Source organism: Camelina sativa, chromosome 7 (assembly GCF_030686135.1).
Source record: "Camelina sativa cultivar CO46 ecotype springtype chromosome 7, ASM3068613v1".
Lineage (NCBI taxonomy): Eukaryota > Viridiplantae > Streptophyta > Magnoliopsida > Brassicales > Brassicaceae > Camelina > Camelina sativa.
Window position 1 is genome coordinate 24,217,373 of NC_141886.1, and position 26,182 is coordinate 24,243,554.

Consider the following 26,182-nt stretch of genomic DNA (forward strand, 5'->3'; position numbering starts at 1 on the left):
TATATATGTCCTTATAAAATATGAAATTATTTCATTTGTCACGAATCGAATGAATTGACAATATAAATATAATAAGTAATGACAACAATTACCGACAAAAATAATAAAAAGTAATGACAAAAACCCAACCAACGTTTGTTACAAGTTCCTCCGGCACGTTTTCCTTGCGCAAGCCGTTCGATATTGTTAAAAAAAAAATAATGAAAGAAGAAACAAAAAGTGGAAGAAACCAGATTGGGTCCTAGTTGTAGAGGGTGATGGCGACGTTAATGGATGGAGTTAAATCAATTTTGCCCCTTCAAAATCGTCGGGGACCGAGAGGGTTTTGCTACTAGTAACCACGACTTTGTCCCTCTGAGATACTCGTTTGGTGGTGGCAATACTCGTTATTAAAGTGCGTAAGTGAGGGTGTTTTATAAAGTCGGATTTGAAGTCTCACGTCGGCTGATGGCTAATACGACTTGAATAAGTGGGAACCCATAGACGACAGTAGAAGAACTTGTGAGTGGATGGATATTTAGTTTTTTTCATCGATGACTTATCCCCGACAGAGCTTTTAGGACACGTGAAGTATAGTTATGTACATTTAGGATGTCAACATGTGTCGGAATCTTACCGGTACCAACCTTAATACGTGCGTGATTTGCGTTTTTTTTTTCTTCTTATAATCTTTTTATTACTAAAGAAAAGATATTGCATATATACTTTTGTGCTAAGTACATTGTCTATCTTTCTTCGGAAAATTTTCAGTGACTTAAAAAAGAAAGAATTTGTGATAATTTATAGTTTTTGTTCTCGGATTGTAATTGTTATTTATGAAATTTTCTGAATTAGTTAGTTTTGTTTTCGGAGAAATTTTACTTTAAATCGTTTTATGCATGCATTTTCAGACTTAAAATATCAATAAAGTCTTTAGATGATTATGAAAAGAAAAGAAATTATGATAAAGGGTAAATTAAGAATTAAGTGTAATGTAAATAGTAGTTTTTGTTAGTGGCTACTGGCTAGTGTGGTTGTAGTTCGTGAGGATATAGAATATATAAGAATAAAAACTATACTTTTTTTCTTATCTGAAATCACTCGTTATATTTAAAAAGTAATTATTGTCCTATATATTATCATGAATTTTGTTCTGTGCTCATAAAATGATTATATCTTAACTGTTTCTTTTAATTTATTGAAGGTCGGACGTTGAATTTTCTTCGAATAAGATTCAATGCCAAAATAGAGACCATTAAAGAATATTAAGAAACAAATGTCGTAGACGATGGCGCCAAGGAGGATAAAAGTCATTATTGTTTTGAATTATTCAGCGCAACTTGGATGCAGCTTTGAAGACTCATCCCTACCATATATTTGAACAACTTGAGCTTACGTAGATCCATTGTCTTACAAAAAAAAGGCCAAAGAATATTCAGAATTTTTTCACATCTTGCATGCTTTCGATCACATATTTGATCATATCCAATATAAGGGAATGTCCTATTCCAACAGCTTCGGTTTGAGAAAATCAATGATTGTGTGAGAAGTTTCTACTGAGATTATGACACTAACGGTGAAACCTTTTTAGTCCCCACTCGAGGTTAAAGACTCTTCCCTGGACAATAGAGGTATCAACGTATTACATATATGATATACCAAATAAAACTTTTGAGTTTGAGTCTAACTATATGGACATGATCAAGATGTTGTCAACATTTTTGGAATAGCTAGTGTTTTCTCCCGTCGTATATACTTTTTCTTTTTCTTAAAGCTATTGACTCATTATTTCCCAATTTCTGTTTATCTCATACTTTTAATAGTTACGTTCAGGCTTCTGTTTATTCAGATAGAATTAATAAAAAAAAAAGCTAAACTAAATTTCCATCACGAGCTGATTCAGTTATTTGAATTGAACATCTGATATACTTCGTAAGTAGACAAAAAAATGTTACCTACATTATTGTAATTATATGGTATTCCTCCAGGAAAACAAACTGCAAATTGCATATTATATAATTAATTTAATGCGATATTGATGTGTATATGAATGACAATGTGACTTGAAAATTCTTATGTATAACTACAGAACATGAATTTTTAAATGTTTCCATTTTGTGATTTCACGTTTTATTCACAAATATGACAATCATCAAAGATTATACAAACACACAATTGCATTATTGCATTGACGTGGGACTACTAAATCTAACATTTGCGTTTAAAATTTCGGGTAACGAATGTAGGTCCGTTACAAATTTAGGAACAATGACTAAAACAAATTGGTTCTTTGCACCGACAGATACTTTGGATGTGAAAACCAAAAGATGCAGCTTCTTCACATGCTCCTCCTTATGACAATAAAACTTACTAGCCCGCGAGCTTTAGCCTTTGACATGTCTAATAAGTAATACCATAAAAAAAATTCTCTAGCCATATTATCACATCAAGCATTATTATTAGCCTTTGAGTCTTGTCTTCAACTATTCTAAACGCTATTGTCTCTAGCTATACTTATTTGTTTGGCTCCAGAAATATGTGATTGGTGATCGAGTTATCACTGTCCTTCTTTGCAAGCCGTTTAGGTATAATGAATTTTTTTTCATTTGACAATGCTATGCTACTTACACTACAAGAAATGTGTCATTTGACAATGCTATGCTACTTACACTACAATGAATTTTTTTCATTTGACAATGCTATGCTACTTACACTACAATGAATTTTTTTCATTTGACAATGCTATGCTACTTAATGAAATAAAAGACATATTATTGCTAATCTACAACTAAATTGTCTACACACATTTTTTAATTTGAGATATTTTATTTGTTCAGTTTCTTTAAGTTACATTTACTTCGCTCAATCAATTACCTTTATTTTATTTTTCTTTTGTTCAAACTGTTCATGTTGCAATAATAAATATGACAGAATTAATTACAATTAATATGTTTTATAACTGTATTTATTGTCATGAATGTGTTTACTCAGAATAATGTGTCAATAGAATTCCTTAATTCCTTACAAACTTCAGAAAATGTTTAGTGTATTATATAAGATCTAATGCTCATATGTCTTTCTTTTCCCATCATTTCCCATAGTATTTTATTTTATTTTTTCTTATGAAGTTTTTTTTTGTTAAAATGATGTATTGCAGTATGATGATTAACAGATTAATAAATCGATGACTATTAGAAGAAATCATATACAAAGCAATGTCAATGTCTTGTTCTTTTTTGGTATCAAATTTCTTATCAATATTTATTAGCCTCTTTCAAAGGATTATGTTTTATGATAGTCATGATTTAAAATTTTTGCATTGTTTTGTAATGTGTTTTTTTTTTCTTTTACTTTCAAACTATAGTTGGAAGTCTTTAGTGATGAAGATGAGCTCAATGCTCGACTCCTTAAGCACTATCTCTTTGGCTTTGAACATTCACTCATAATATTAGTTTATGTTTCGTAAATTTGCTTTGTTTTTTGTTTTTAAAAGTTTTTTATCCCCATTACAAAAAATATTTTACTTTGCCTATTTTTACCGTGTAATGCATATATACATGGTCAAAAGATCACATACTTCTTTATGCCTCTTTGGAATCACTTCCCAAACTTTACAACATCTTTTCACGTTATACGGAAAAACATTACAGAGACCTATTGTAAATATTTAATATATATATATATATGTACATATTGTAATCTCAATACTTTCATCATAGATATATGTCAATCGTTAAAAGTGGTATAAATTAACAAGTAGATTAATCTTTACAAAAGCAAGACTACCTTTATATCGCATTGGTATTGTTTAAGTTACCAATCATACCTCATGTCTATTTTCCTGTAAACCTTGCTATATCCGTGCCAAAAAAAACTTACACCATTACTAATGGTTATCTATATATATATATTTTTTTTTGGAATTTCTATTTTACATTAAGGGTATAATTTTGAAGAGATATGATTTAGTATTTAAAGTATAAGATTAAAAGTATGATGCTATTTTAGTATTTTTAGAATTTTAGAAATGATGTGTTAAATTGAAACGAAAACTTATTTTTATGCAATTTGTGAAAATTGTCATTCTTTTAACATGCACACTTCATAATTATAAACTTATAAATGTATATATATATATATATTATTTTCAATTCATATATAAATAATATCATGTACATTTTCATATATAATTTAATGAAAATTTTATTTTACATACAAAATATTTGATTTTATAACCCACATATTGTGTGTGTGTGTTCAAAATCTGTTATTTTATATATTAGCTTTCGCTTTTCTCAATCTTGACTCTTTCAACGAACATTCGCGCCTTAAGCTCCTCTCATCCAATGGATCACAATTGATAAAAGAAAAACAAAAGACAGAGAAAACAAAGACAGAGCGAGAAACAAGACAAGGAAATACAAAAAATAGTAAATCTAATCAACCCAAAAAAAAACACTTTGATTAACCAAAAAAAGAAAGGAAGAAAGAGTCTCTTGAAACTCACGGTGGCCTAGCTCGGTTAAGTAAATGGCCGTGGCCTGGCTAATCTGGCCGTTCGTGCTATCTCTAACAGCACTCTCCGCGAATTCGATAACCGAAACAGAATCATTGTTAAACTTCAAGAAGTCATTAAACAACACCAAGTCTCTTGATTCTTGGACACCAGATTCAGAGCCTTGTGGAGAAAGCCAACGATGGGTGGGATTACTCTGCAACAAAAACTCTGTCTTTGGCCTTCAGATGGAACAGATGGATCTATCAGGAAACATCGATGTCGCTCCCTTAAAAGACCTACCTTTTTTACGAACCATAAGCATAATGAACAACTCTTTCTCCGGTAACATACCCGAGTTTAACCAGTTAACCGCTCTGAAATCGTTTTACATATCGGGTAATAATTTTTCTGGTAACATTCCTTCTGACTATTTCGCAATGATGGCGTCGTTAAAGAAAGCGTGGCTGTCAAACAACGAGTTCTCTGGTCTCATTCCTATCTCATTAGCTACCAAATTGCCAAATCTAATGGAGTTACGCCTCGAAAACAATCAGTTCATTGGGAGTATACCGAATTTCACACAAACATCTTTAAATGATGTCGATCTCTCAAACAATCAACTAACCGGAGGAATACCTCCCGGTTTGTCAAAATTCGACGCCAAGAATTTTGCGGGGAATCCTGGTCTTTGCGGTGGGAAGCTAGCAACTGCCTGCCCGGAACCAAGAAATGCGACTGCATTGATTACTATAGAAGGAACAATGAAAGATGCAAATAAGAGCAAATACTTTCTAGCATTCGGGACATTAGGAGTTCTTCTTCTCGTTGTTCTTGTCTCATTAGCTTTTCGGAAGAAGAAGAAGAAGAGACGTAGGAAGAAAGCACTTCGTACATCTGGACAAGACAGTGGTGATGACCAACAGATTCAGGTTAATTCCACTACACGAATTTTTCATAGCTTTAAAACGTTCAAACATAGTTTTTTTTTTCTTTCTTAACTAACAAACACAAACAAATTCTTGACATGATTGAGCCAGGTAACTGTTGATGAATCGAGAAGTAGCTCGAGGCATAGTAATAAGAGTAGTCGCTCAGGCGAATTGACGAATAAATCAACGGGTGCAGCAGAGCTGGTAATGGTGAACAAAGAAAAGGGTGTTTTCGGTTTAACTGACTTGATGAAAGCAGCGGCTCACGTGCTCAATAATCCTGGAGGTGGAAGCAGCCGTCCTAGCAGTAGCGGAGGCGTGGGATCTGCATACAAAGCGGTGCTTTCAAACGGCATCACGGTGGTGGTGAAGCGTGTGACGGTGATGAATCAAGTGAGTGTTGACTTATTCGACAAGGAAATTAGGAACTTGGGAAGCTTGCGACACAAGAATATTTTAACACCTCTTGCTTATCATTTTCGACGGGACGAGAAACTACTAGTGTTCGAATTCGTCCCTAATTTGAGTTTACTTCACCGATTACACGGCGATCACGGTGAAGAATTAGATTGGCCATCGAGACTCAAAATCATTCAAGGTATCGCTAGAGGAATGTGGTATCTCCATAGAGAATTAGGGTTTCTAAACCTACCACATGGAAACCTAAAATCGAATAATATATTTCTTGCTGAAGACGGCGAGCCTATGGTCTCCGAATTCGGACTTCAAAGATTGATCAATCCCGACGCTCAATCTCAGTCCCTCGTCGCGTATAAATCTCCGGAAGCAGATCGTGAAGGAACCGTCTCTGCCAAATCCGATGTGTTCAGTTTCGGAGTCGTGGTTCTTGAGATATTGACCGGAAAATTCCCGTCTCAATACGCCGGTTTGAATAGAGCCGGTGGAACGAATTTGGTGGAGTGGATTGGCTCCGCCATGGAACAAGGTGGTTGGATGGATCTTCTTCATCCGACGGTGGTTAACGCTGCCGCTGATGATCAAATTATGGAGGAAGAGATTGAGCACGTTTTAAGGATCGGTGTGAGATGTACCGGAGAAGATCCAGATCAGAGACCAAATATGACTGAAGTCATCGATGAACTGACGCTTGAAGATTCTAACGACGACTTCATCACCATAGAAACTTAGCTTCACCGTATAACTAATTCCAATCACCATTAGATTCACGCAGATTCACCAATTTTGATTTTGAAACTACGCTTTTTTTTTTTGTTCTGTCGAAATTTGTATATGATTAAAGTAGCAACCTAATTAAGGCTACTTTGTAAACAAAAAAAAGGGTGTACTTTCACGTTTTGGGCATAAATTAATTAGTTATCAGATTGTTTTGCTTTTTTTTTTTTATTACCACTTGTAATCTTTGGTATCAAACACGCATCGTTAACAATTTGCTGTTTTAATTACCACTTGTAAACTTTGGTATTAAAAACACAACATTAGCGATTATCAGTGTTACGAATTAAGAACCAATAATATGGCCATATCACGTGTTTGTGGTATACGTACGTGGTGAGGGGAAAAAGAGATAAAACTAAATTGTATGACAGCTAAACACAGCTGTAGATTAACGAATCGTGAAATTATTATTGTTATTTTTTTATCATAGAAATGATTAAAATTATGGCCAGGATTTATAGACATCTAAGTTATAGCAGACAACAAAAGACCCATCACTGCATTTGATTATTAATCATATCACTCATATTCGAGGAAACAAAAAAATTATACGAGTACGAATAAATTATAAATATTGTGTTACTATGATTATTTTTTATTGAATTGTTAAAGGTTTTATAAGTGGCATTAGTTAGAAATCTATGCACACTGAACCAGGACAAAAAAAATTATGTAGTTAGTGAATTTCACAAACATCAAATCAAAAGTATATACTCGTATAAAGTTAAATACGTATAAAATAAAAATCCCTGGTGATGATTATTATTATATGGATACATAATAATGACATTTGTGTTACCCAATAAATGTTTTTGCATAAGATGAGCTGTTCACTATTGATTAGGACTATTTTTGTTATCTTAAAAAAAACGTCATCGAATCGAACTCGTATTCCTATTTTAAAACTTTAAAGACTGGATTTAAAAAAAGGCGTATGAAATTGTAACTGGCTAAATCCAGCAGAGCACCACTCGTGCAACATTATTTTTTCTCCTGTATGTAAAATTGACTTCATATGTTTCTAGACTGTCCCAATATCAATAATATAAAAGATCATTATCATTAATAATGTTGGTTTCCCACTGTAATAGTGTCGAGAAACACAAATTGTTAGTTTTCTAGACTCGATATATTCCCATATTGCATATTATTTGGTCGACACAGAAAACGATTATTATTATTTGAATGCAGTGCCGTGCGAGTAGAGGAGGCTTAGGGCCATATTTTAAAAATAAGGCTTTTAAAAAAAAAAGTTTATCACAATACTAAATAAAAAAATATTTATAGTGAAAACCAAAATAGAAAATAAAAATAAAAATATATTTTGCTAACCAACATTAAAAAATCTCTTTAGAATATAATACTCAGCTTAAAATGCTATTAAAAATACAAATTATATGATACTAAATTAAACATATGAGCTTAATCTTTTTATAAACTAGGTTTTGAATCCACGCTACGCGTGGATTTATTTGATATATTTTGATAAAAATTATATATGATTGATTACGGTAATAAAATATTATCTCATAAAAAAATTAAAATTAGTACTAAGGAAAAAAATTAAATTTCAGATACACAATTTTTTAAAATATAAAAATCAGTTGTGTTATAAAATCAAATCTGATAAAAAAATCATAAATTTACCTTGACGTCCAGGCGAGGCAAATCAAACTGATGACCTCATATATCCTAAACCATTTTCTTTGACCACCAGAAAAACGAAACAATTTTATAATCATGAATTTAACTCGTTTTCATATTTAATTGATCGTTACCACCTATGTTTTCGTGTTTTTTATTCAATGTTTTCTTATTTTTCATATTCTTTCTTGTCATTTTCATTGTCAAATTTTGTGTTAATTGTCATCGTAACTTTTACCGTTTGGTTATTCGTTATACACTTTTTCTTCTTCTTCCTCGTCAACTTCTTCACATTCTTCCACTGAAAAACATTTTTTAGACGACCACACAACTTGTTAACTCATCATTTCTTTTCTCATAAAATTTGTGAAATTCATGATTACCAGGATAGTCAACACATGCACCCAATTATTGACAATTTTATCCATATACTTATTTGGTTTTAGATCCACGTGTTTAGAAATTTCTCAAACCAAAATCCTTACTTGATTTATAATATTTTAAAAACATAATAAAATATACTAATAATTATTTATTTAATATGAATCATATGATATATAGAAATATGAGTACACTATAAAAACATATTAATTATAAATAAATAATATCAATTATATTATATCATCAAATAATATCAACCATATCATATTATCAAATAACTGTAACCGTGTATAACAGTAACTGCTTGAACCGTAACCGTATTTAAACGTAACCGTTTAACCGTTTGTTAAACGGTTCTGGTTAAGGTTACAAAAATTTCTAACCATAACTGATGGTTAATAAACCTTAACCGTGATAACTGTAACCCTGGTCATGCCTATGTATAGCTAATAAAACATTTGTGTTTGTCGTCCATCTTTCTTCTTTAAACCTTAAAATTTGACTCAAACATCAAATTAAGGTCTTGCGATGTCAATCCTTCTTCCTTAGACTCAAAAATAAAAAATTAATGAAAGAAATATCAACTCATCTCTAAAATCATATACAAAAATATGTTTTACAGCTCATAAGAAATAAAAATCACAAATGTAGATAAATAAGATAATTTATGTTTTGCATCAATATTTATAATATTTTAAACTTTTAAAAGGTTTCGAAATATAAAATTTGAACCTTTTAAAATTTTTCAATATTTATAATATTTTAAAATTTTAAAATTTAAAACTTATAATATTTAAAAAGTTTTTAAAAGCAAAAAACTTCTAAAAGTTTCAATATTTATAATATTTAAACTTTTAATTTTTTTAAATATTATAATTTTTTTTTTGAAACTGTTTAAAGTTTTAATTTGATCAAATAAAAAACCAGATCAAACCAAATAAAACTTTTAAACTTGGACGCCTGATAAATCAAGTTTTTATGCTCATTCGTTGTTGGAAGCATATTAGTCTTATTTATACTGGTTCTGAACCATTGTCTAAAAAATTTCTAGCCGATGTGGGATATTGTGCTTAGTTTTTTTATTTCCATAAATTTAAAATTTTCTTTTTTCTAAAAATTTCTGAAAAATTAAAAAATATTAATGCATGCTATGTCAAATTATGATAGGTTGTTTAAAATAATTTTTAATATAGAAAACTCTTAAAATTTTAAAAAATATTAATTAGTGATATATCTAATTATAATTGGAGATTTTAAATCCTATGTGGACGTATGGTTCATAGTATAGATATGACATAAATTTTTTTTTTTTGTGTGTGGCTGTGGGCATTTGCTCTTTTTGCCCAAGTGTAAGCAGGGCACTGTTTGAATGATCTTATAATATCCAATCCACCTAAGAGCAAATAAAATTATACTAATATAGCAGTACTATTTGATTTTTTATCATTAAAAAGGAAATTAATAGTACTAGTAGTAGTATTAACGTTTACAATTTTCTTTTAAAAATGAAAATGAAAAATAGGAGGAATATCTATTTTGTTGAGAAAGTTATTAAAATGAAAAAATAAGAGAGATGTCACCGTGAATCTTTAAAAAAGGCATAATGCATGGGAAATCGGGTGCAAGCACGTGAATGTCGGCCCATTGTAGCAGTCGAATAGTTGACTTCCTTCATTTTTTTTTATTCTTCTTCCCTTTATTTAACAACACTTTTTATTTTCTCTCTTTTTTTTGTTTATCCCTGATTAAATGGCTAATAAAAAATTTATATAGAATTCGAATGGTAAGATAAACTAATCCAATGCAATGTATAACTTTTACTATGATAACTAGTAAATTTGAGATCAACAAAATTTTCTAACTTTTCTTCTATAATATTTTAAAAATACCTTTAAATACTGGTGAACTAATTTTTGTTTCAAAAAGATTCTTATTAATTAAAAAAAAATACTATTACTAAATATTTACTCTAAAAAATACCACAAACTTTATAATAATTTTGAAATTCTAGAAACTGAAATTTGGGGTTTAGGTTTAGTTTTTAGAGTAAATTTAAGATTTATTTTTGAAAGTTTAAAGTTTATTAGTACTTTTATATCATTTTTTGAAAAAAAATTAATACTATATATTTTTTTAAAAACTCTTTTTCGGATTGTATAAATCAAAACGTTCCATTTAACTTGAAAAAGGCGCTTTCCATCGGTTAAAATAGCTGTTAAAAGCATCTAAATAAAAAAACAAAAACTTTGGATGTAATTTACTTAAAAACATAGTATAAAAATTATTTATACTGTTGCTTTTCATTTTTATTGTTTTTTCAAAAGTCTCCATCATAAGAAAGAAAGAAGAACTAACTCTCTCTATTGTTGTGACACTTTTTGTGTTCTGTCTCTCTTCTTCTTCTTCTTCTTCTTCTTCTTCTTCTTCCTCTGTGTGTTGTCATTCGCATGAAACAATGGAACAAACTCACGCCGGAGTCGAAGACTGTTCAGTTTCCGGTTTCGAATCAGCGGAGAAAGTGATCATCCGATGGGACGCAACAGCGTCCGAAGAAGCAAGAGAGAAGATGATCTTCAACGATCCAAACGAAGTCAAGCTTTACCTCAACGCCGTCGACGAAATCCAAAAAATCGTATCATCTTCCGCCGGAGACATCGAGAACCGAGCTAACTCAGTTATCCAGATCGCCATGGCTCGTCTCGAAGACGAGTTCAGGAACATCCTCGTTTGTCATAGCTCTCCGATCAACTCCGATTCTCTAATGTTGTCTTCTTCCTCTTCTTCTTCTTCTTCCTCTCAGCTTGAGGTTGACGAAGATGGAACCAGTAGTAACAATGGTAACGAGGACGATGACCAGGAGGAAGAAGAAACGGATCTTCTGAAACGATCCAGTTCGAGTGCTATCACCGGTTCAGCGGCGGTTCGGTTACCAACCGGAAGAGGTAGTTACAGTAGATCTACTAGTAGTATACGCGAGATCGAGCTGATTCCGATTGAATCCGTCGTTCACCTGAGCTGGATTGCTCGCCGTATGGTCTCCGCCGGTTATCTCCGTGAGTGTATTCAAGTTTACGGCAGTGTTCGCAAATCCGCCGTCGATTCGAGTTTCCGGCGGTTAGGGATCGAGAAACTCAGCATCGGAGATGTTCAGAGGCTGAATTGGGAAGCGCTTGAGCAGAAGATCCGCCGTTGGATCCGAGCTGCTAAGATCTGTGTGAGAGTCGTGTTCGCGAGCGAGAAATTGCTCTGTGAGCATGTTTTCGAAAGCGTCGGAGCTGTTAACATCCACGAGGCTTGTTTCATGGAGACAGTCAAAGGTCCGGCGATTCAGCTTTTCAATTTCGCGGAGGCGATTAGTATCAGCCGGAGATCGCCGGAGAAGCTTTTCAAGATCCTTGATCTGCACGACGCTTTGATTGAGCTTTTGCCGGATATTGAATCGGTCTTCGATCTGAAATCTTCTGATTCGATTAGGGTTCAGGCGGCGGAGATATTGTCGAGGTTGGCGGAAGCGGCGAGAGGGATATTATCGGAATTCGAAAACGCTGTGCTCCGTGAACCTTCTAGAGTTCCTGTTCCTGGAGGTACGATACATCCGTTGACGAGGTACGTGATGAACTACATTAGCTTGATCTCAGAGTATAGACCAACTTTGATCGATCTCATCATGTCAAAGCCATCGAGGAACGCTACGGATTCAAACACACCTGATTTTGATTTCTCCGAGTTAGAGAACAACAAAGGTCCATTGGCACTTCATTTGATTTGGATCATCGTGATTTTGCAATTCAATCTTGAAGGCAAATCAAAGTACTACAAGAACGCAGCTTTGTCGCATCTCTTTATCATGAACAACGCACACTACATTGTCCAGAAGATTAAAGGGTCCCCGGAGCTACGGGAAATGATCGGAGATCTTTACTTGAGAAAGCTAACGGGTAAGTTTAGGCAAGCTGCGACGTATTACCAAAGAGCTGCTTGGGTGAAAGTTTTGTATTGTTTGAGAGATGAAGGGTTGCATACCAAAGGAAGTTTCTCATCAGGTGTTTCGAGAAGTGCGTTGAGAGAGAGGTTTAAATCGTTTAATGCTTTGTTTGAGGAAGTTCATAGGGTTCAATCACAATGGTTGGTTCCTGACTCTCAGCTGAGGGAAGAGTTGAAGATCTCGATATTGGAGAAGCTTAGTCCGGCTTACAGATCGTTTCTTGGGCGGTTCAGGAGTCATATAGAGAGCGGGAAAAATCCGGAGAATTACATCAAGATCTCAGTCGAAGATCTAGAGACTGAGGTTCTTGACTTGTTTGAGGGGTATTCAGCAACTCAGCATCTGAGAAGACGATCCGAGTGAGAGAGATAAGTATTTATTTTTTTCTGCTTCAAGTTTTAGAGTTTTTTTTTTTTTTTTACGGAGACAGATTCTTTGAATTCTTTTCGCAATTCGGGTTCTCTGCGGGAGAGCCAAAAACCGAGCAAGAAATGATGATGATGATGATACGACTTTGATTTTAAAATTTTTCAGATTCATGAGTTGTAATGTTGTATGAACTTTATAATGTATATGTTTGGTATACTTGCCAAATTCATAGCTTAAAATCTTTTTTTGTTCATATGATGAAAGTTGTTTGGTGTCAATGTCATATCCCTTTTACACTTATTTGCTGTGTTTTTGATTTCGGCTTGATCCACCCTTGTCATAGACTTACGCATAGGATACAAGAAAAATGTATAATGCAACATAAGAAAGAGATATCTCCACCCTTGTCATAGACTAACTTTAATGTATAAAGCAACATAGGAAACATTACATTGTGACAAAAACAGGGCACACAAACTAACACTACAACACCGAAGACTAAGGCTGATTTGGTCTCTTGCCCTTTGTATTGTACAAACTAAACTCAAGTCACCTAAAAGAATACATGTAGTAAAATTGAGGTGTTTGATAAAGAGAAAGAAGTGTCAAATAGATGGTTGTGGCTATTGTCTTTACTATTTTAATCCCTCTTATCTTCCTCCAAATCTTTTTCTGCTTCTCCTTCGTCAGCTTCTAAAGGTCTGGTTTCTGCGAGGTTCTTGACTTCGTGAGAAGGAATGGGAGATGGTTTAATGAGGGTTAGCGTGTAATCGTCCTTCTCAAACTCCGCGCTTGTATCTCCAGAAGATCCAGAGAAGGCGTACCTATATGTAGATAAAGACGGTAAAAACAATTAGACATGGTTTTATTAGCTAATCTGCAGATTAATTTACATTTGCGCTCAGTTACTATTGATAACAACCGACTAACATCAAACTTCATATTGCATTTTCTAATGTGCTTCTTGGATATGGCGTTACCTGGTCGAATTTTGAGATGGAGCCCAGAGAGAACAGATAACAATTAGGAGAGAAAAGGAGAGAAGTTGCCAGAAGGCCGGGATGATCCAAGCGTTTTGCCAATGTTCGTTGTAAACATCCTTCGACTTGAAATAAAGCTGCCAAAGAGAAAAGCATTAGAACAAATCTTATCTTGATTTTTGATTTGAACAATGCTTCTTCAGCTACCGAGAGTTGTTTGTTATTTTACCTCGTAGCAAATCCAACCCAAGGAAACCAAAATGGCTACAGCCAAAGCATTTGTGAACTTCCTATATATATCCAACTTGACCAACAACCTTCTGGTCTGAAGCTTCTTGAACGTAGCAGAGAGTGATTTGAATATCCATATGATGAAGAAAGCATCCAATATCGCAACAGGAAGAACGAAAAACAGTCTAGCTTTCCCTGAGAGATCGCTGACAGCACCAACATTTTCCATCAGCTCAAGAATTTCAGACGCAACAAAGAAGGTGACCCCAAGCATGATAACCTTTGATGTAAACCCCCCAAGCGTAGGTCTCACAACACCATAGCCCATTGAAACCATCAGGATGATAATACGAGCACTTGTACGCTTGATGGAACCAAAAGTGACTGCCCAGATGGTGATCACGGTTGGTCTGATCCCAGTCTCGTTGAATTCAGCGTAGTCGAAATACCAAAGTGCCATCTCACACATCCCTAATGTAATCACCAGAGTTAAGCAATTCTGCAACGGAAGCACTTCTCTCCAGAATCTAGCACACTGTGAGAACCAGAAGATGCCAAGCAACACAAAAGCAAGCGACATGAAACCGTAAAAGTACATCAACGGAGCCATTCTACCGGGTAGGTATCCGGTAGGATTTTTCCAAATGGTTTTCCCTTCAACAAGCAAATCCTTGAGATCAGAATCACAATGAATGAAGTAGAGGTTGTACATCCCAGTCTTAGTGACCTGTATCGATCTTGTTGGCAGCGTAACAGACAACTCATTCTCAGCAATTGAAACACCAAACACTTGTGGCCAACCAGAATCTTTAGCAGAAGGACGGTAAATGACATCTCCGTGTGAGCAAACACCGAGTTTCGCCAGATCAGATGTGCAACACACAGCTCTTTGCCCACCATAAGCTGATCCTCCGATGTTTTCCCTGTCCTCTACTTCAAACAACACAGCGTGGATAGGTAATGAGGATCTGTTAGACACTTCCCCAGGCCTCTGAAACTTGATCTTCTCAAACCTGTCAATAGCATTGCACCACAAACAAAACATAGAGTTTCAAAATAAGAAACTTTAACAGGAGAACACAGCTAAAGGTAGTTACTCAAAAGAACTGAATCAGCTTGAAAACTACTTGTTTATATCTACAAGATCTCTAACGCCGTAAAGTAACAATTTTGCAACTAATAGTGAGTGACCCAATTGAAGAACATTACCCTAAATGAAGTCTGATTAGCAAATCAGATCCTAAGTAGATTCAAAAAGAAGAAACTTTTTGACTCATGAATTACCGGATAAAGGAAACGGAATCGGAGTCGGAAGTGAAGTTATCGGAAGGAGAAGAGGAGTAGATGCCTTCACTGCCACCATGGAAGACAAAGGCGTTGCCTTTAGACATGAATCTCTCGCTGCGGTACTCATGCACCGACGCTTGGACTTTCAAAGAAGAGGTCAGACATAGCAGAAGTAAAAGACGAAGGTGGAGCAACATTGTTAACCCCAATTTCTCGCAGAGATCTGAAGAAAGAGAAGAGAAAGAGAAGAAATACTGACTGAAGAAGTCAGTGAGAGAGCTGAGATGTGTCCAATGGGTCGGTCGATCGGACGGCTGGTAAAAGGTTGCTCCTTGATCCTTCTCCAGATGTTGGAAGGTTCTACTACGAAAGTGTGTGTGTAGTTGGACTAGTGAACCCTCCACTCTAGTCAGAGTGTCATGTATTTTAGTAGCTGATATGTTTGTTCAATCTTAGGATGGGCCTTCGTGAGCCCATCAAATATAATGTGACATATGGTCCATGTAAACTGAATTGCACTTTTATTTTTAGGCAGACCAGTTCTAAGAATAGCACCAAATATATATATGTTGTGTGGGTTTTTTTTTCTTTTTTTCTTTTTGAGATCAGGAATAGACAAGCACACATCACATGTTGTCTATTAAAGTGCAATTCGTATGTTGTTAATCCAAAAACCAACAAAATTTTGTATAAACAGTGTAAACAATAGTATATTGAAGACTTGAGAAGTACTATAGTAGTATTATTTATGATATTTGCATTCGAATGAGAAAGTTATAGTCTTAGTGAACAAAATTAGTCATTTTCAATTTTGAATATCTTGATTCAAATCTGTCACATAAAAATTTATTCAGTTGATGTTTTTCATTTATGTAATATTCCAATTTAGTCTTTATTTTATATATTATGCTGTTTTATTACTTATTTAATTAATTATACTTCCAGATTCTAATTATGGATATTCAAAAATCTCAGTGATATTCCTAGAAAATATTACAAAATGATAATAATAGTAATAGTTACAAGGCTAAGACAAAAGTATTATTAATCTGAATAGTTTTGTGTGTTACAAGTAAATTATAAAGAAGAAAAAACATGTAAAAATGACTGAAGGAAAAAAAAAAAAAAAAAAAAAAAGAGTGTTAAAAAGACGATGTATATAAACTAAGGTTATTCACCTCAAAATACACAATTACATACATGTATGTGTACATTACATATCTATCTTCACATATACACACATGTATGCATGCATACAAATATCTCATGTACTGTCTGATGTTTAAGTTCCCAAAACATGTTTGGTTTTACTGACCCAACCATGCCAAAAAAAAAAAGGATTCATGGGCTCTTGCGGATTACCCAAAAACTTTCATCAGAAAGAAAATAAAATTGATTGATTGATCATTTCTTGTCTTGATCTCATTGAAGATTATCTGAAAATAAAAAACACATCAAATCCAATATCAGATACAGTTCTATAGGCAAAGCAACTGAAAATGTAAGATTGTATTGTCTGGTTTAAATATTACCTGTACTTTCTTGTAAGAACATGAAAAAGGCAAAAGTGGATCAAAATATTCATATCTCAAGAACAATGACTACAGAAGAAGTAAAAAAAAAATCGAATCAGTTCATGTTTTTATTCAAGTTTATTAAAAAAAAAATAAATCAAAAGATCTGAAACTCACAATCAGAATCTGTTTTGACCCATTTACCACCATCGTTACTACTTCTTCCTTCTTCTTCTTCATTCTTCAAAGAAAGTCGTTGCTTGTCTTGCAAGTTTTTCTTCGTTGATGTTTGCTTCGAGGAAGTTTGAGTGTTAATCTTCTTGTGTAGCATCATTCTCAGCAACTGTATCATACAGTGTAAATAATCAGTGATGGAAAATGTAGTTATATTGAAATTTGTGTGTTATGAACTTTAATTAGGGCGCAATACCTTCTCCATTCTCGATTCTTGAAACGTGTCTCTCAAGCTAGGGTTAGGGACGGGGGAGAAACCGTCTGTACATACAAACATCTTCTTGAGGAGATGAGAAACAGAGATTTTGCTCAAATCTTTCTTACTCTTCTTCGTCTTGTTTTTGCTCTCTGTCGAAATCGCTTTGCATCTTCCTAAGATAACACTGATCGTACGCTCAATGTCTTCTTCATTCTCATCAGAACAAAGGGCATTGCTGATTCTTCTATCGACCTCAAGACTCGAAGGACAATTCAAGAATCTATCCAAAGGAAGATTTGCCAATTCTCTATTCACATCAGATTTCGTCTTCTTGCTCCTCCTCGTCAAGAGCTTCGTCAGCTCCTTCTGTAGTTTCCCAACTTCCTCAGGAGTGAACTCTTCTTCTAGATTATCGGAGGAAGAAAGATCTTGATCTCTATCTTGTGTTTGATCTTCCACGTGCACGTTAGACACAGTCTCTTCTTGAATCACTTCTTGATCAAGTTTTTGCGGTTGCGGCTCTTTGTTACCGAATGTTCCGATCGCTAGTAACCCGTGAGGCCAATCGCTAAACTCCTCTCTCGGTTGATCTTTTTTACATAAAACAAAAGAAAACTATGAGAGAGCCAATCAATGGAAAGGAGAATGCTGGGAGGAGTATTTTTGCTTTGCACATGTCCCAAGTAGACAGCAACTTTGGTAATCAAAATTTTTGTTCTCGACGAATAAGTAGACAACAGAATCTAGTTAATTAGTGTAATCTTGAACTTACGAGAAGAAGTAGAGGATATGCTTGGTCTATGAGTAATCCCTTGCTTCCCATGTAGCTTGTTTTGCATCCACCCGAAGAACTGAAAAAGACAAAAGAATACCTTATATGAGTAATCATGTTACACTATTTTTGAGAAATAGGAACAAATTCATATGAGTGATTAAACGAATTACCTTCATGTCTCAATGACAGAAGAAAAAAAAGAGTTGAAATAATCCGGTTTATGGTAGTGAATCAAGAAGGCTTAAATACAAGTAGAAATCAAAAGAATTAAGATTCTTTAAAAATCTTTTGATGAATTTGATGGTTCAAGTTCCAATATATGACGGCCTTATTCGTCCAGATTCACTTCTTCAAAAGTGAAAGAACTAAGGAAGACGATGAAAAAAGGTTTCTCTCTAAAAAAAAGAAAAATTTCCGAGTTGGTTGGTTTTGGTTAACTTGTGTTCAGATATATGAACCCCTTTACTCACACTAGTCTTCTTTATAGTTCATACTTCATACAGCTCACTCACCACGTACGACTCATATTGGCGCACATGTCCCCATGCAAACGATCGAGGTCCAAAGAAACATTCTTCTGTGTGTATTTAATTAATTGTATTGTAGCTTAATTAATTTAACGGAGCATTATAATAAAAAAAATATTAGTTTTGCATCGTAGAGAACGTCACGGCTTTGATCACGAATCATATAACGGCACTTCGTTTCAACAAATAGTCTCAAACTAAATCTCTTTTTACCATTTTTCGACTATCTATAAAAGGAGATGAAAAATATATTGAATCCCTAGAAACCATTTGCCTCCTTATTGAATGGTTACTATGCTGACACGAAGGTATAGAGGATTCTACACATTTCGTTTATTTGTATGTGATTTTCGTGGAAATTTTCATTTTTTATTGAAATTGTCCTTGTAAGATGATAAAAAATTATAATAAAGGTAATGAAGAATAATTGTGTACTATTGAAAAGAATATATTGGAAATTGAAAGTTTTCAAAAATAGCTTTCAAAATGTCTTACCGTACAAATCAAACGTCAAAAAAATGTTTATGAAACATTGTTTCAATTTGTGACCTCTGAGTGTGAAACGTGTTATTAAGGTTCATTGTAAGGCTAATATCGAATTCTAGAGCATTTCAGAAAAATCTAAGATGGAAAGAGACAGAAAGAAAGATAGAAATTTATAAAAGCAAACCCCACGAAGGAACGCATGCCATTGTCCCCTTACCCTCTATTTCTCATCTCTCTGTACATTTTATCTAATATTTTCCATCAAATAATTGAATCATAAGTTGTGGGCGTGTAACGCATTTTGATCTAATCATCGATATATCAGACTTTCCATGGTGCCACGTTAGTATTACAAAGCCATGTGAAACTTATACCAGTCCCGAATGTTATAATGGCCACGTAAAAACTCTTTTTTTTTTTCTCGACCAAGGTTGTGCACATCGAACATCTATCGACTTTGATGTAATGGTTTGACTACACTAAACCGTTTGATTGTTAACAATAACATAAACTGTAGCCGATACAATTTTTTTTTTTTTTTTCTCGATCCAGTGAATGATACACATTCACATCAACAAATTAAAATAGAAAAATATATGGCGGGCGAATTTTATTGTTTTGACAAAGTTAGTAGATTTTATTGAAACCTACACCATTATGGAAAGATTCATAGGATTTACCGATTTAGTATAACTTTATCAGTCACATAAAGACTACTGAGTAGTAATAGTTGATATTGACAGTGATTAGAAAATTGCCATTATAAAGTTAAGTTAAATGGATTTTCTTAACAATTAGTTTTCTTTTTCTCTATATAATTTCATGGTTTCTTAATTAGAGTGATGTAAATAAAAGGGAGAGAAAAAAAAACGAAGGAGACAAAAGGAAAGCAATAAAAAGCAGACTCGCTTTATCGTCGGAGAGTTGAGCCCACCGCACCACTCCCAATGACGTGAACTCAGGTCCAATCGACATTCGCCACGTCGTGTCTGCCCTTGCCTTGTCCACTTGTCTTTTAAATCGAACTTATTTAATTAAGTTTTACAAAAACTAGAAAATGTTTTTAAGGAAATATAAAAAGAAAAAAAACTACTTTTGAAGAAAAATGGGTTCGAATTATATTACAAATGAAAAAACTTAAAGTTATTTATTTATTTTAGGCGAAAAGCTAAAATATTAATTATGAAGGATGAAAAACTAAAATTTTAAATTTACACAATGTGTTAAATAAATAAATAAAGAACATCTTATTATTATTTATATCGTCTGGTAGCCTGTTTCTTAAAATTGCATGTGGTATGCATTTATGCATATAATATCGTACGTAAGACAATACTATATATTTTCTTCTATTTTGGTCAACTTTTTCAAAATTAATCAGTATGAGACTAATTTTTTTCTAGTTTGCCTACTCTTGTAAAAAATAAGCATATACTAACTTCTTTTACAAAAAAAAAGAAAAAAAAAGAAGAAAAAAAGAAACATATAGTAACTTCTAAAGATAAATTTTGAGACGAAGACGTATCATAATACTAAAAAGGGTCCAAATGCAACCCTTTTCCCGAAGGGGTCGGGTTGACTTTCAACGGCTACTATATATCAGTTTGGTACATACTCTAGCCACTACTAGCCAGTAGCCAAAGAAGTGAACAAACTCTCTTGAGCTATTATACTAATTTATTTGTAGATTTATTTCCTTGATATATAACATAGTTTATGTTCAAAGTTCAAACTGTATACGTATTCTAAAGACTATGTATGTTATATTCAAATACATGAGTATATGTGACATACTAGTATCATTCGTGTCAGTTACAGATTCTAATATACTTTCTATGCATCGATTTTGGTAATTCTAATACAATTATATATGTAATTATATATAATAACAACAATCTCAATAAATGCCAACAACAGTTGTGATTTTTCGCCATACATTTTCGTAAAATATGTATATATATTTTTTTGATAGAAAATTTCAACGATTGCATCTCTCTAAAAAGTTGTGTCTGTTAAATGTACAGTTATGTCTCTTACAAACAGTTGTGTCTATTCAAATGTTCACATCTTTATAAATTTATATATAAGTGACTTCTCATCATTGTATTCAAATTTTCTTTACTTTATATTTTTGATAGAATTTTTTTACAGTTGCGTCTCTCTCAAAAGTTGTGTCTCTCTCACAAGTTGCGTCTCTCTCAAAAGTTGCATCTATTGAATATAGAGTTGTGTCTTTTACAAAAGTTGTGTCTATTCAAATGTTCACATCTTTAGAAATCTATATATAAATAACTTCTCATCATTCTATTCAAATTTTCTTTATATTTGTATTAGTTAAAAGAGAATTTTATATTTTTGACATAAATTTTTTTACAGTTGCATCTCTCTCAAAAGTAGCGTCTGTTGAATATAGAGTTGTGTCTTTTACAAACAGTTGTGTCTATTCAAATGTTCACATTTTTAGAAATCTATATATAAATAACTTATCATCATTGTATTCAATTTTTTATATATATTTGTAATAGTTATAAGAGAATTTGTTAGAAATGACGTTTCATCACTGTGAAAAATTTATTGCACTTTGATATATTTTGTTAATAGTTGTAATATTTAATTATATTCAGTCTCTAGGTATACATCTTCATAAATTATTAATTTTAATATATTAAAAATATATTTTAGCCATTTTAATTGAACCATTACAATATTAGTATAATTAATATTTAAGATCACATTACTTAGATAAACTATTAATAAATTATTATTTATTAGTTTTAAATAACTAAAATATATTTAAATCAATTGTTGCAACCTTTTAATTACACCACAACAAATTTTGTTTATTTAATGAACAATTAAAATTTTTGATTTATCTTATGAACCGCTGCAATTTTTTGGTAAATTTGATATTTATGGTTGTGTCTACAATACTAAAATATATTTAAATATTTTTTGTTTTCGTTTAAGTAATCTTAAGATACTCTCTTTAACCATCTATTCATCGAGGATTATCATTCTATTGGTATGAATCCAAACCGAAATTTTTGGTTTTAGCTGTTAAAAAATGTGGTTCAAGTTGGTTTTTCAGAAAATGAGAGCATATTGGCTCGTATATGTTTGGTTTTTTTTTTTTTTGTCACAAGTATATATTTGTCTACTCCATGCTTTTTGATTAGAAAACTAATTGTATTATAGAAAACAATATGGATTTCTATATTTCTATTTTTAAAAAATATATATATATATATCTGATTATGAAATATCAAGGTAAAAATAAAAATGTATTAAAATTCGTTTTATTATATTTTCTACTGTTGGGAATATTCAGTTTATTGGGAGATGGAAAATCGGTGATCAACAGAAAAATTGACGGTTGAGATGATTGTCCAATAAACTATCTTGACGACAAAGACTTATCTACATCAAAAAAGCTGAAGGTTAATATTTCCATTCATGTCTCCTCGCTAAATATTGTGCAGATTGAAACCAATTTGCTTGGTTTTACATTGTTAGAGAGTAGTAACATTGTTTAAATTTATACAGGTAGGAAGCATTGATGTGTTACATTGTTACTACGCCCATGGAAAAGATAATGAGAACTTCCAGAGGCGGTGCTACTGGATGCTTGAACAGTGAGTCTATTATATCTTTGTCCTTATTTCATATGTTTTGTTCTCTTTAGCATCATAAACGTTTATCTTTCTGCATTTTTCTGCTTTGTTCACTGCATTTTTCTTCTTTAAGAGAATTTGTATATTTAGTTCTAGTCATAATACATCAAATTGAAATCTTAACAACAAAAGATACTGAATATGAAATATTTTAAAAGTTTGAAAAGGTTTTGGATTCTGACTGCCAAAAAAAAAGAGGAGTGTGTGAGAGCAATGAACCCGATCGTCCTGGGCCGACCATCTTCCTTAGACGCGCACATTGTGATGCTACATCATACACCTAAATATTATTGTTATAAGTTTCTACTATTATTGTTCCCCTCTAATATTTATTATATTATTTATTTATGTGTGACTCGGAATAATTAACCAGCATCTTAGGCGGAGAAAAATAAGTAGTAAGTACATTCAATATTGGATTAACTATATATATATATATAATCTATTATAATAGCCAAAATGTTTAATGACTATAGGTTGTTTTATATAGAAATATGTTTCATCTATAAAACGATAGTTGTTTGTATTATATATTCATTTACAATTCTGTCTTTATAAAAATAGATATATTGTTTTTTTATATGAATATATAACTGAGTTTTGATTCAAGTAAATAAGATATGTGATAATTTTCTGTTTAGTTATATGCAAATTTGAGAAGATTGGTAATTTTCTTACTGATTGACTGAATAGTAATATTAATATTCATTTTTTATGAAGGTAAAACTGATTTTGGAAATAGAAATATATTTGAGTTATGCTAAAAAATATAAAAATAATTAATTTAAATGAATTTAAACAAAGCATTATGTAGTATTAAGAATGGTCCTCAATTAACATTTTTAATATTTGTAATTTATTATATGATTATTTAAGAAATTTATAGTGTCTTATACAATGTATTTATAATTTTATCATTTAAAACAAAACAAAAAGATATAAATTTAAAAATATAATCATTTACATATCATATTTGACAACAAGAGAACAAGTTGTAATGGTTCATAAAATATACAAAAATATGATTGTAAGGTTAAGAAGAGAAGACAAGACTGTATATTGCATTTATTCATTTTTTCAAAAATTAAAAAATATTTACGAAAAATTACTACGAAAAGACACAGATAAAAAGTTACATTGAAAAGATGCGAACAAAAGGTTACGAATAAAAGCGAACAAAATAACACGACTGCAATGTAATCTCATGGCAGTTAATCGTAAAAATTTGTTTAATTTGATGTGTGTACTGTGTAGCATTGATAATTATTTATTTAATCAGATGTGAAGGTAAGATTATTTTTTAAAGTATATTTTTCAAATAAAATATAAAGAATTTTTCAAAAAAATTATATGTTTTTAAAATTTTTATTAAATATTTTAAAAATCTCAATTGTTTAATAAATAAATTTAATTAAAGAACTTTTGTAATAAATATTTTACTAAAATGAGTTCCAAGCGATATCGCGGGCTCCATACCTAGTTAATATAATATAGCGTTACATGTTACCAAATTAATTAACATCATTGGAGGAAACATGCATATCTTATTTGTCCCCATGTAACTTTGTTCTTACTTTATCTTCTTCTATTGCCTTCTTCTTCTCTTTGATTGTATTATTAGTTACTAACAGTATCTTTAGAGAAAATCGAGATTAATTAAAATTAAACATTAACATATCGGAGTGTTTGTGGCGACTTGGCTCTAAATGGTGCATTGGTATAAAAAAAAAATGGGAGAGAAAAGGAGTGTGGACCACTTTAAACAGTCATTATTGGAAATAATGTGTGGTTTATATGGTTAATACGTTGCCTTAAACATTTGCTAATCGTGATTAACAACATTTGAGATGTCTTTGTGATTTTAAGCAGAACACGTGTAAGGCATCTGAAATAATATATATGCAACTGATCAAACTACTTAAAGTACTAATGTACTATATAATCTACCCCAGAAAATAGTACTAATGTACTAATACACATGAATTGATCGTCATGCAGCTCGTCAGCATGTCATTCGTGTAGGAAGTGTGATTTTGTTTTTTCAGGATACAGAATATAATAGGTTAGTCGTAAATACAAACGTAGCATTGGTTCAATTCAAATACTAAGTTTTCCTACATATTAAAAGTTATTATTGTATTATATGAAATATTTGATTGATATAATAAACGGTTGCTACAAAATAATACTGTACTTTTATTTGAATAGTGTATTTTCTTTTTCTTCTAGAAAAACAATATGTGGCTGACTGTGTGTTTAAAACAATAATTTTAATTATAGCTAGAAGATATTCCGTGCTTTATGCACGGATCAACATTTAAAAAAATAATTCTAATATAATAACAAAAATTATTGTTATATTTTTTTAAAAAAGTTATTTTGTTTAAAATAATATTTATTAATTGTTTTGTAAATCTATTAGTCTTTTTGAATACTAATTATTTTATAATATTATAGTATTTTATTTTTTTGACATATATTACAGTTTTATATTGTTTGTTTATTGTATTTGCATCATTATTTTGTGAAATATGAAATAGTAGTTTTAATATTATAATTGTGGAAAAAAAATTATTTATTATCATCTATATAAATTTTGTTTTATCAATGCCAATGTGGAAATTAAAACACACCTTTTTTAGATTAAGTAATATATATTTGTTTTAAAAAATTCAAATCACAACATATGCAGAAAAAATTCTGCATTTTACTAATCATAAGTATTATATGAAAATTCCAAACAATTTGTAAATAAAAGAAAATAAAGATGATAGGAGAATCATAATTTGAAATCTTAACAAAATATTTGAAATTTAGTTATTAAAAATAATTATACTGTGTACTTGGATATAAAATCTTAGTTTTTGAAATTCTGATTGTTTTATATTTTTAAAAAATATATTTAGTAATTTTCGTCCATAATTTATTAGAGAGGAAAATATATTTTTTTTTCTAGATTTTTTTTATATTTGATCTGTCAGCTTTTTGTTTTTAATAAATTATTTTTATTTAATTAATTAACTAAGCTTAATTAAATTTTTCTAATGCAATTGAATGTAATTTTTTTACATAATTTAAGGTTAGTTTCATATTTGTATTTCTCAATTAATATAGTAGGATGTAATGACCAATACGAAACTAGTGAGAAACAAGTTCCACCATCTATGAAAATTGTTAGACTCTTTTTTTTTTTTTTGTCTGAAATACTCAAATTGTACATGTTTGAGGATTAATTTACTTTATATATATATATAGATATATAGTAAAATATATATGATAATGTATATATATATATT

At 31.7% G+C, this 26,182-nt stretch overlaps 4 protein-coding genes across 4 annotated transcripts; 2 read left to right on the forward strand and 2 right to left on the reverse strand.

The window, feature by feature from the left end:
* The first annotated feature begins 4,370 nt into the window (after positions 1 to 4,370).
* LOC104701929 (pollen receptor-like kinase 3) lies at positions 4,371 to 6,760 on the forward strand. Its single transcript, XM_010417694.3, has 2 exons — positions 4,371 to 5,406; positions 5,515 to 6,760. The coding sequence occupies exons 1-2, from the start codon at positions 4,510 to 4,512 to the stop codon at positions 6,553 to 6,555; spliced, it is 1,938 nt and encodes a 645-aa protein (XP_010415996.2). The 5' UTR covers positions 4,371 to 4,509; the 3' UTR covers positions 6,556 to 6,760.
* Positions 6,761 to 10,879: 4,119 nt separating this feature from the next.
* On the forward strand, positions 10,880 to 13,260 carry LOC104701930 (exocyst complex component EXO70A1). The gene has a single exon (XM_010417695.3). It carries the CDS (start codon positions 11,084 to 11,086, stop codon positions 12,974 to 12,976), a length of 1,893 nt encoding a protein of 630 aa, XP_010415997.1. The 5' UTR covers positions 10,880 to 11,083; the 3' UTR covers positions 12,977 to 13,260.
* A 132-nt stretch (positions 13,261 to 13,392) lies between these two features.
* Positions 13,393 to 15,890, reverse strand: LOC104701932 (uncharacterized). The gene is made up of 4 exons (XM_010417696.3): positions 15,478 to 15,890; positions 14,192 to 15,206; positions 13,963 to 14,099; positions 13,393 to 13,806 (listed from the first exon to the last, which is right to left on the reverse strand). Exons 1-4 carry the CDS (start codon positions 15,675 to 15,677, stop codon positions 13,623 to 13,625), a joined length of 1,536 nt encoding a protein of 511 aa, XP_010415998.1. The 5' UTR covers positions 15,678 to 15,890; the 3' UTR covers positions 13,393 to 13,622.
* Positions 15,891 to 16,620: 730 nt separating this feature from the next.
* LOC104701933 (protein LAZY 4-like) lies at positions 16,621 to 18,765 on the reverse strand. The gene is made up of 6 exons (XM_010417697.2): positions 18,373 to 18,765; positions 18,200 to 18,278; positions 17,425 to 18,017; positions 17,172 to 17,337; positions 17,013 to 17,081; positions 16,621 to 16,916 (listed from the first exon to the last, which is right to left on the reverse strand). The coding sequence occupies exons 1-5, from the start codon at positions 18,376 to 18,378 to the stop codon at positions 17,062 to 17,064; spliced, it is 864 nt and encodes a 287-aa protein (XP_010415999.1). The 5' UTR covers positions 18,379 to 18,765; the 3' UTR covers positions 16,621 to 16,916; positions 17,013 to 17,061.
* Positions 18,766 to 26,182: the final 7,417 nt, after the last annotated feature.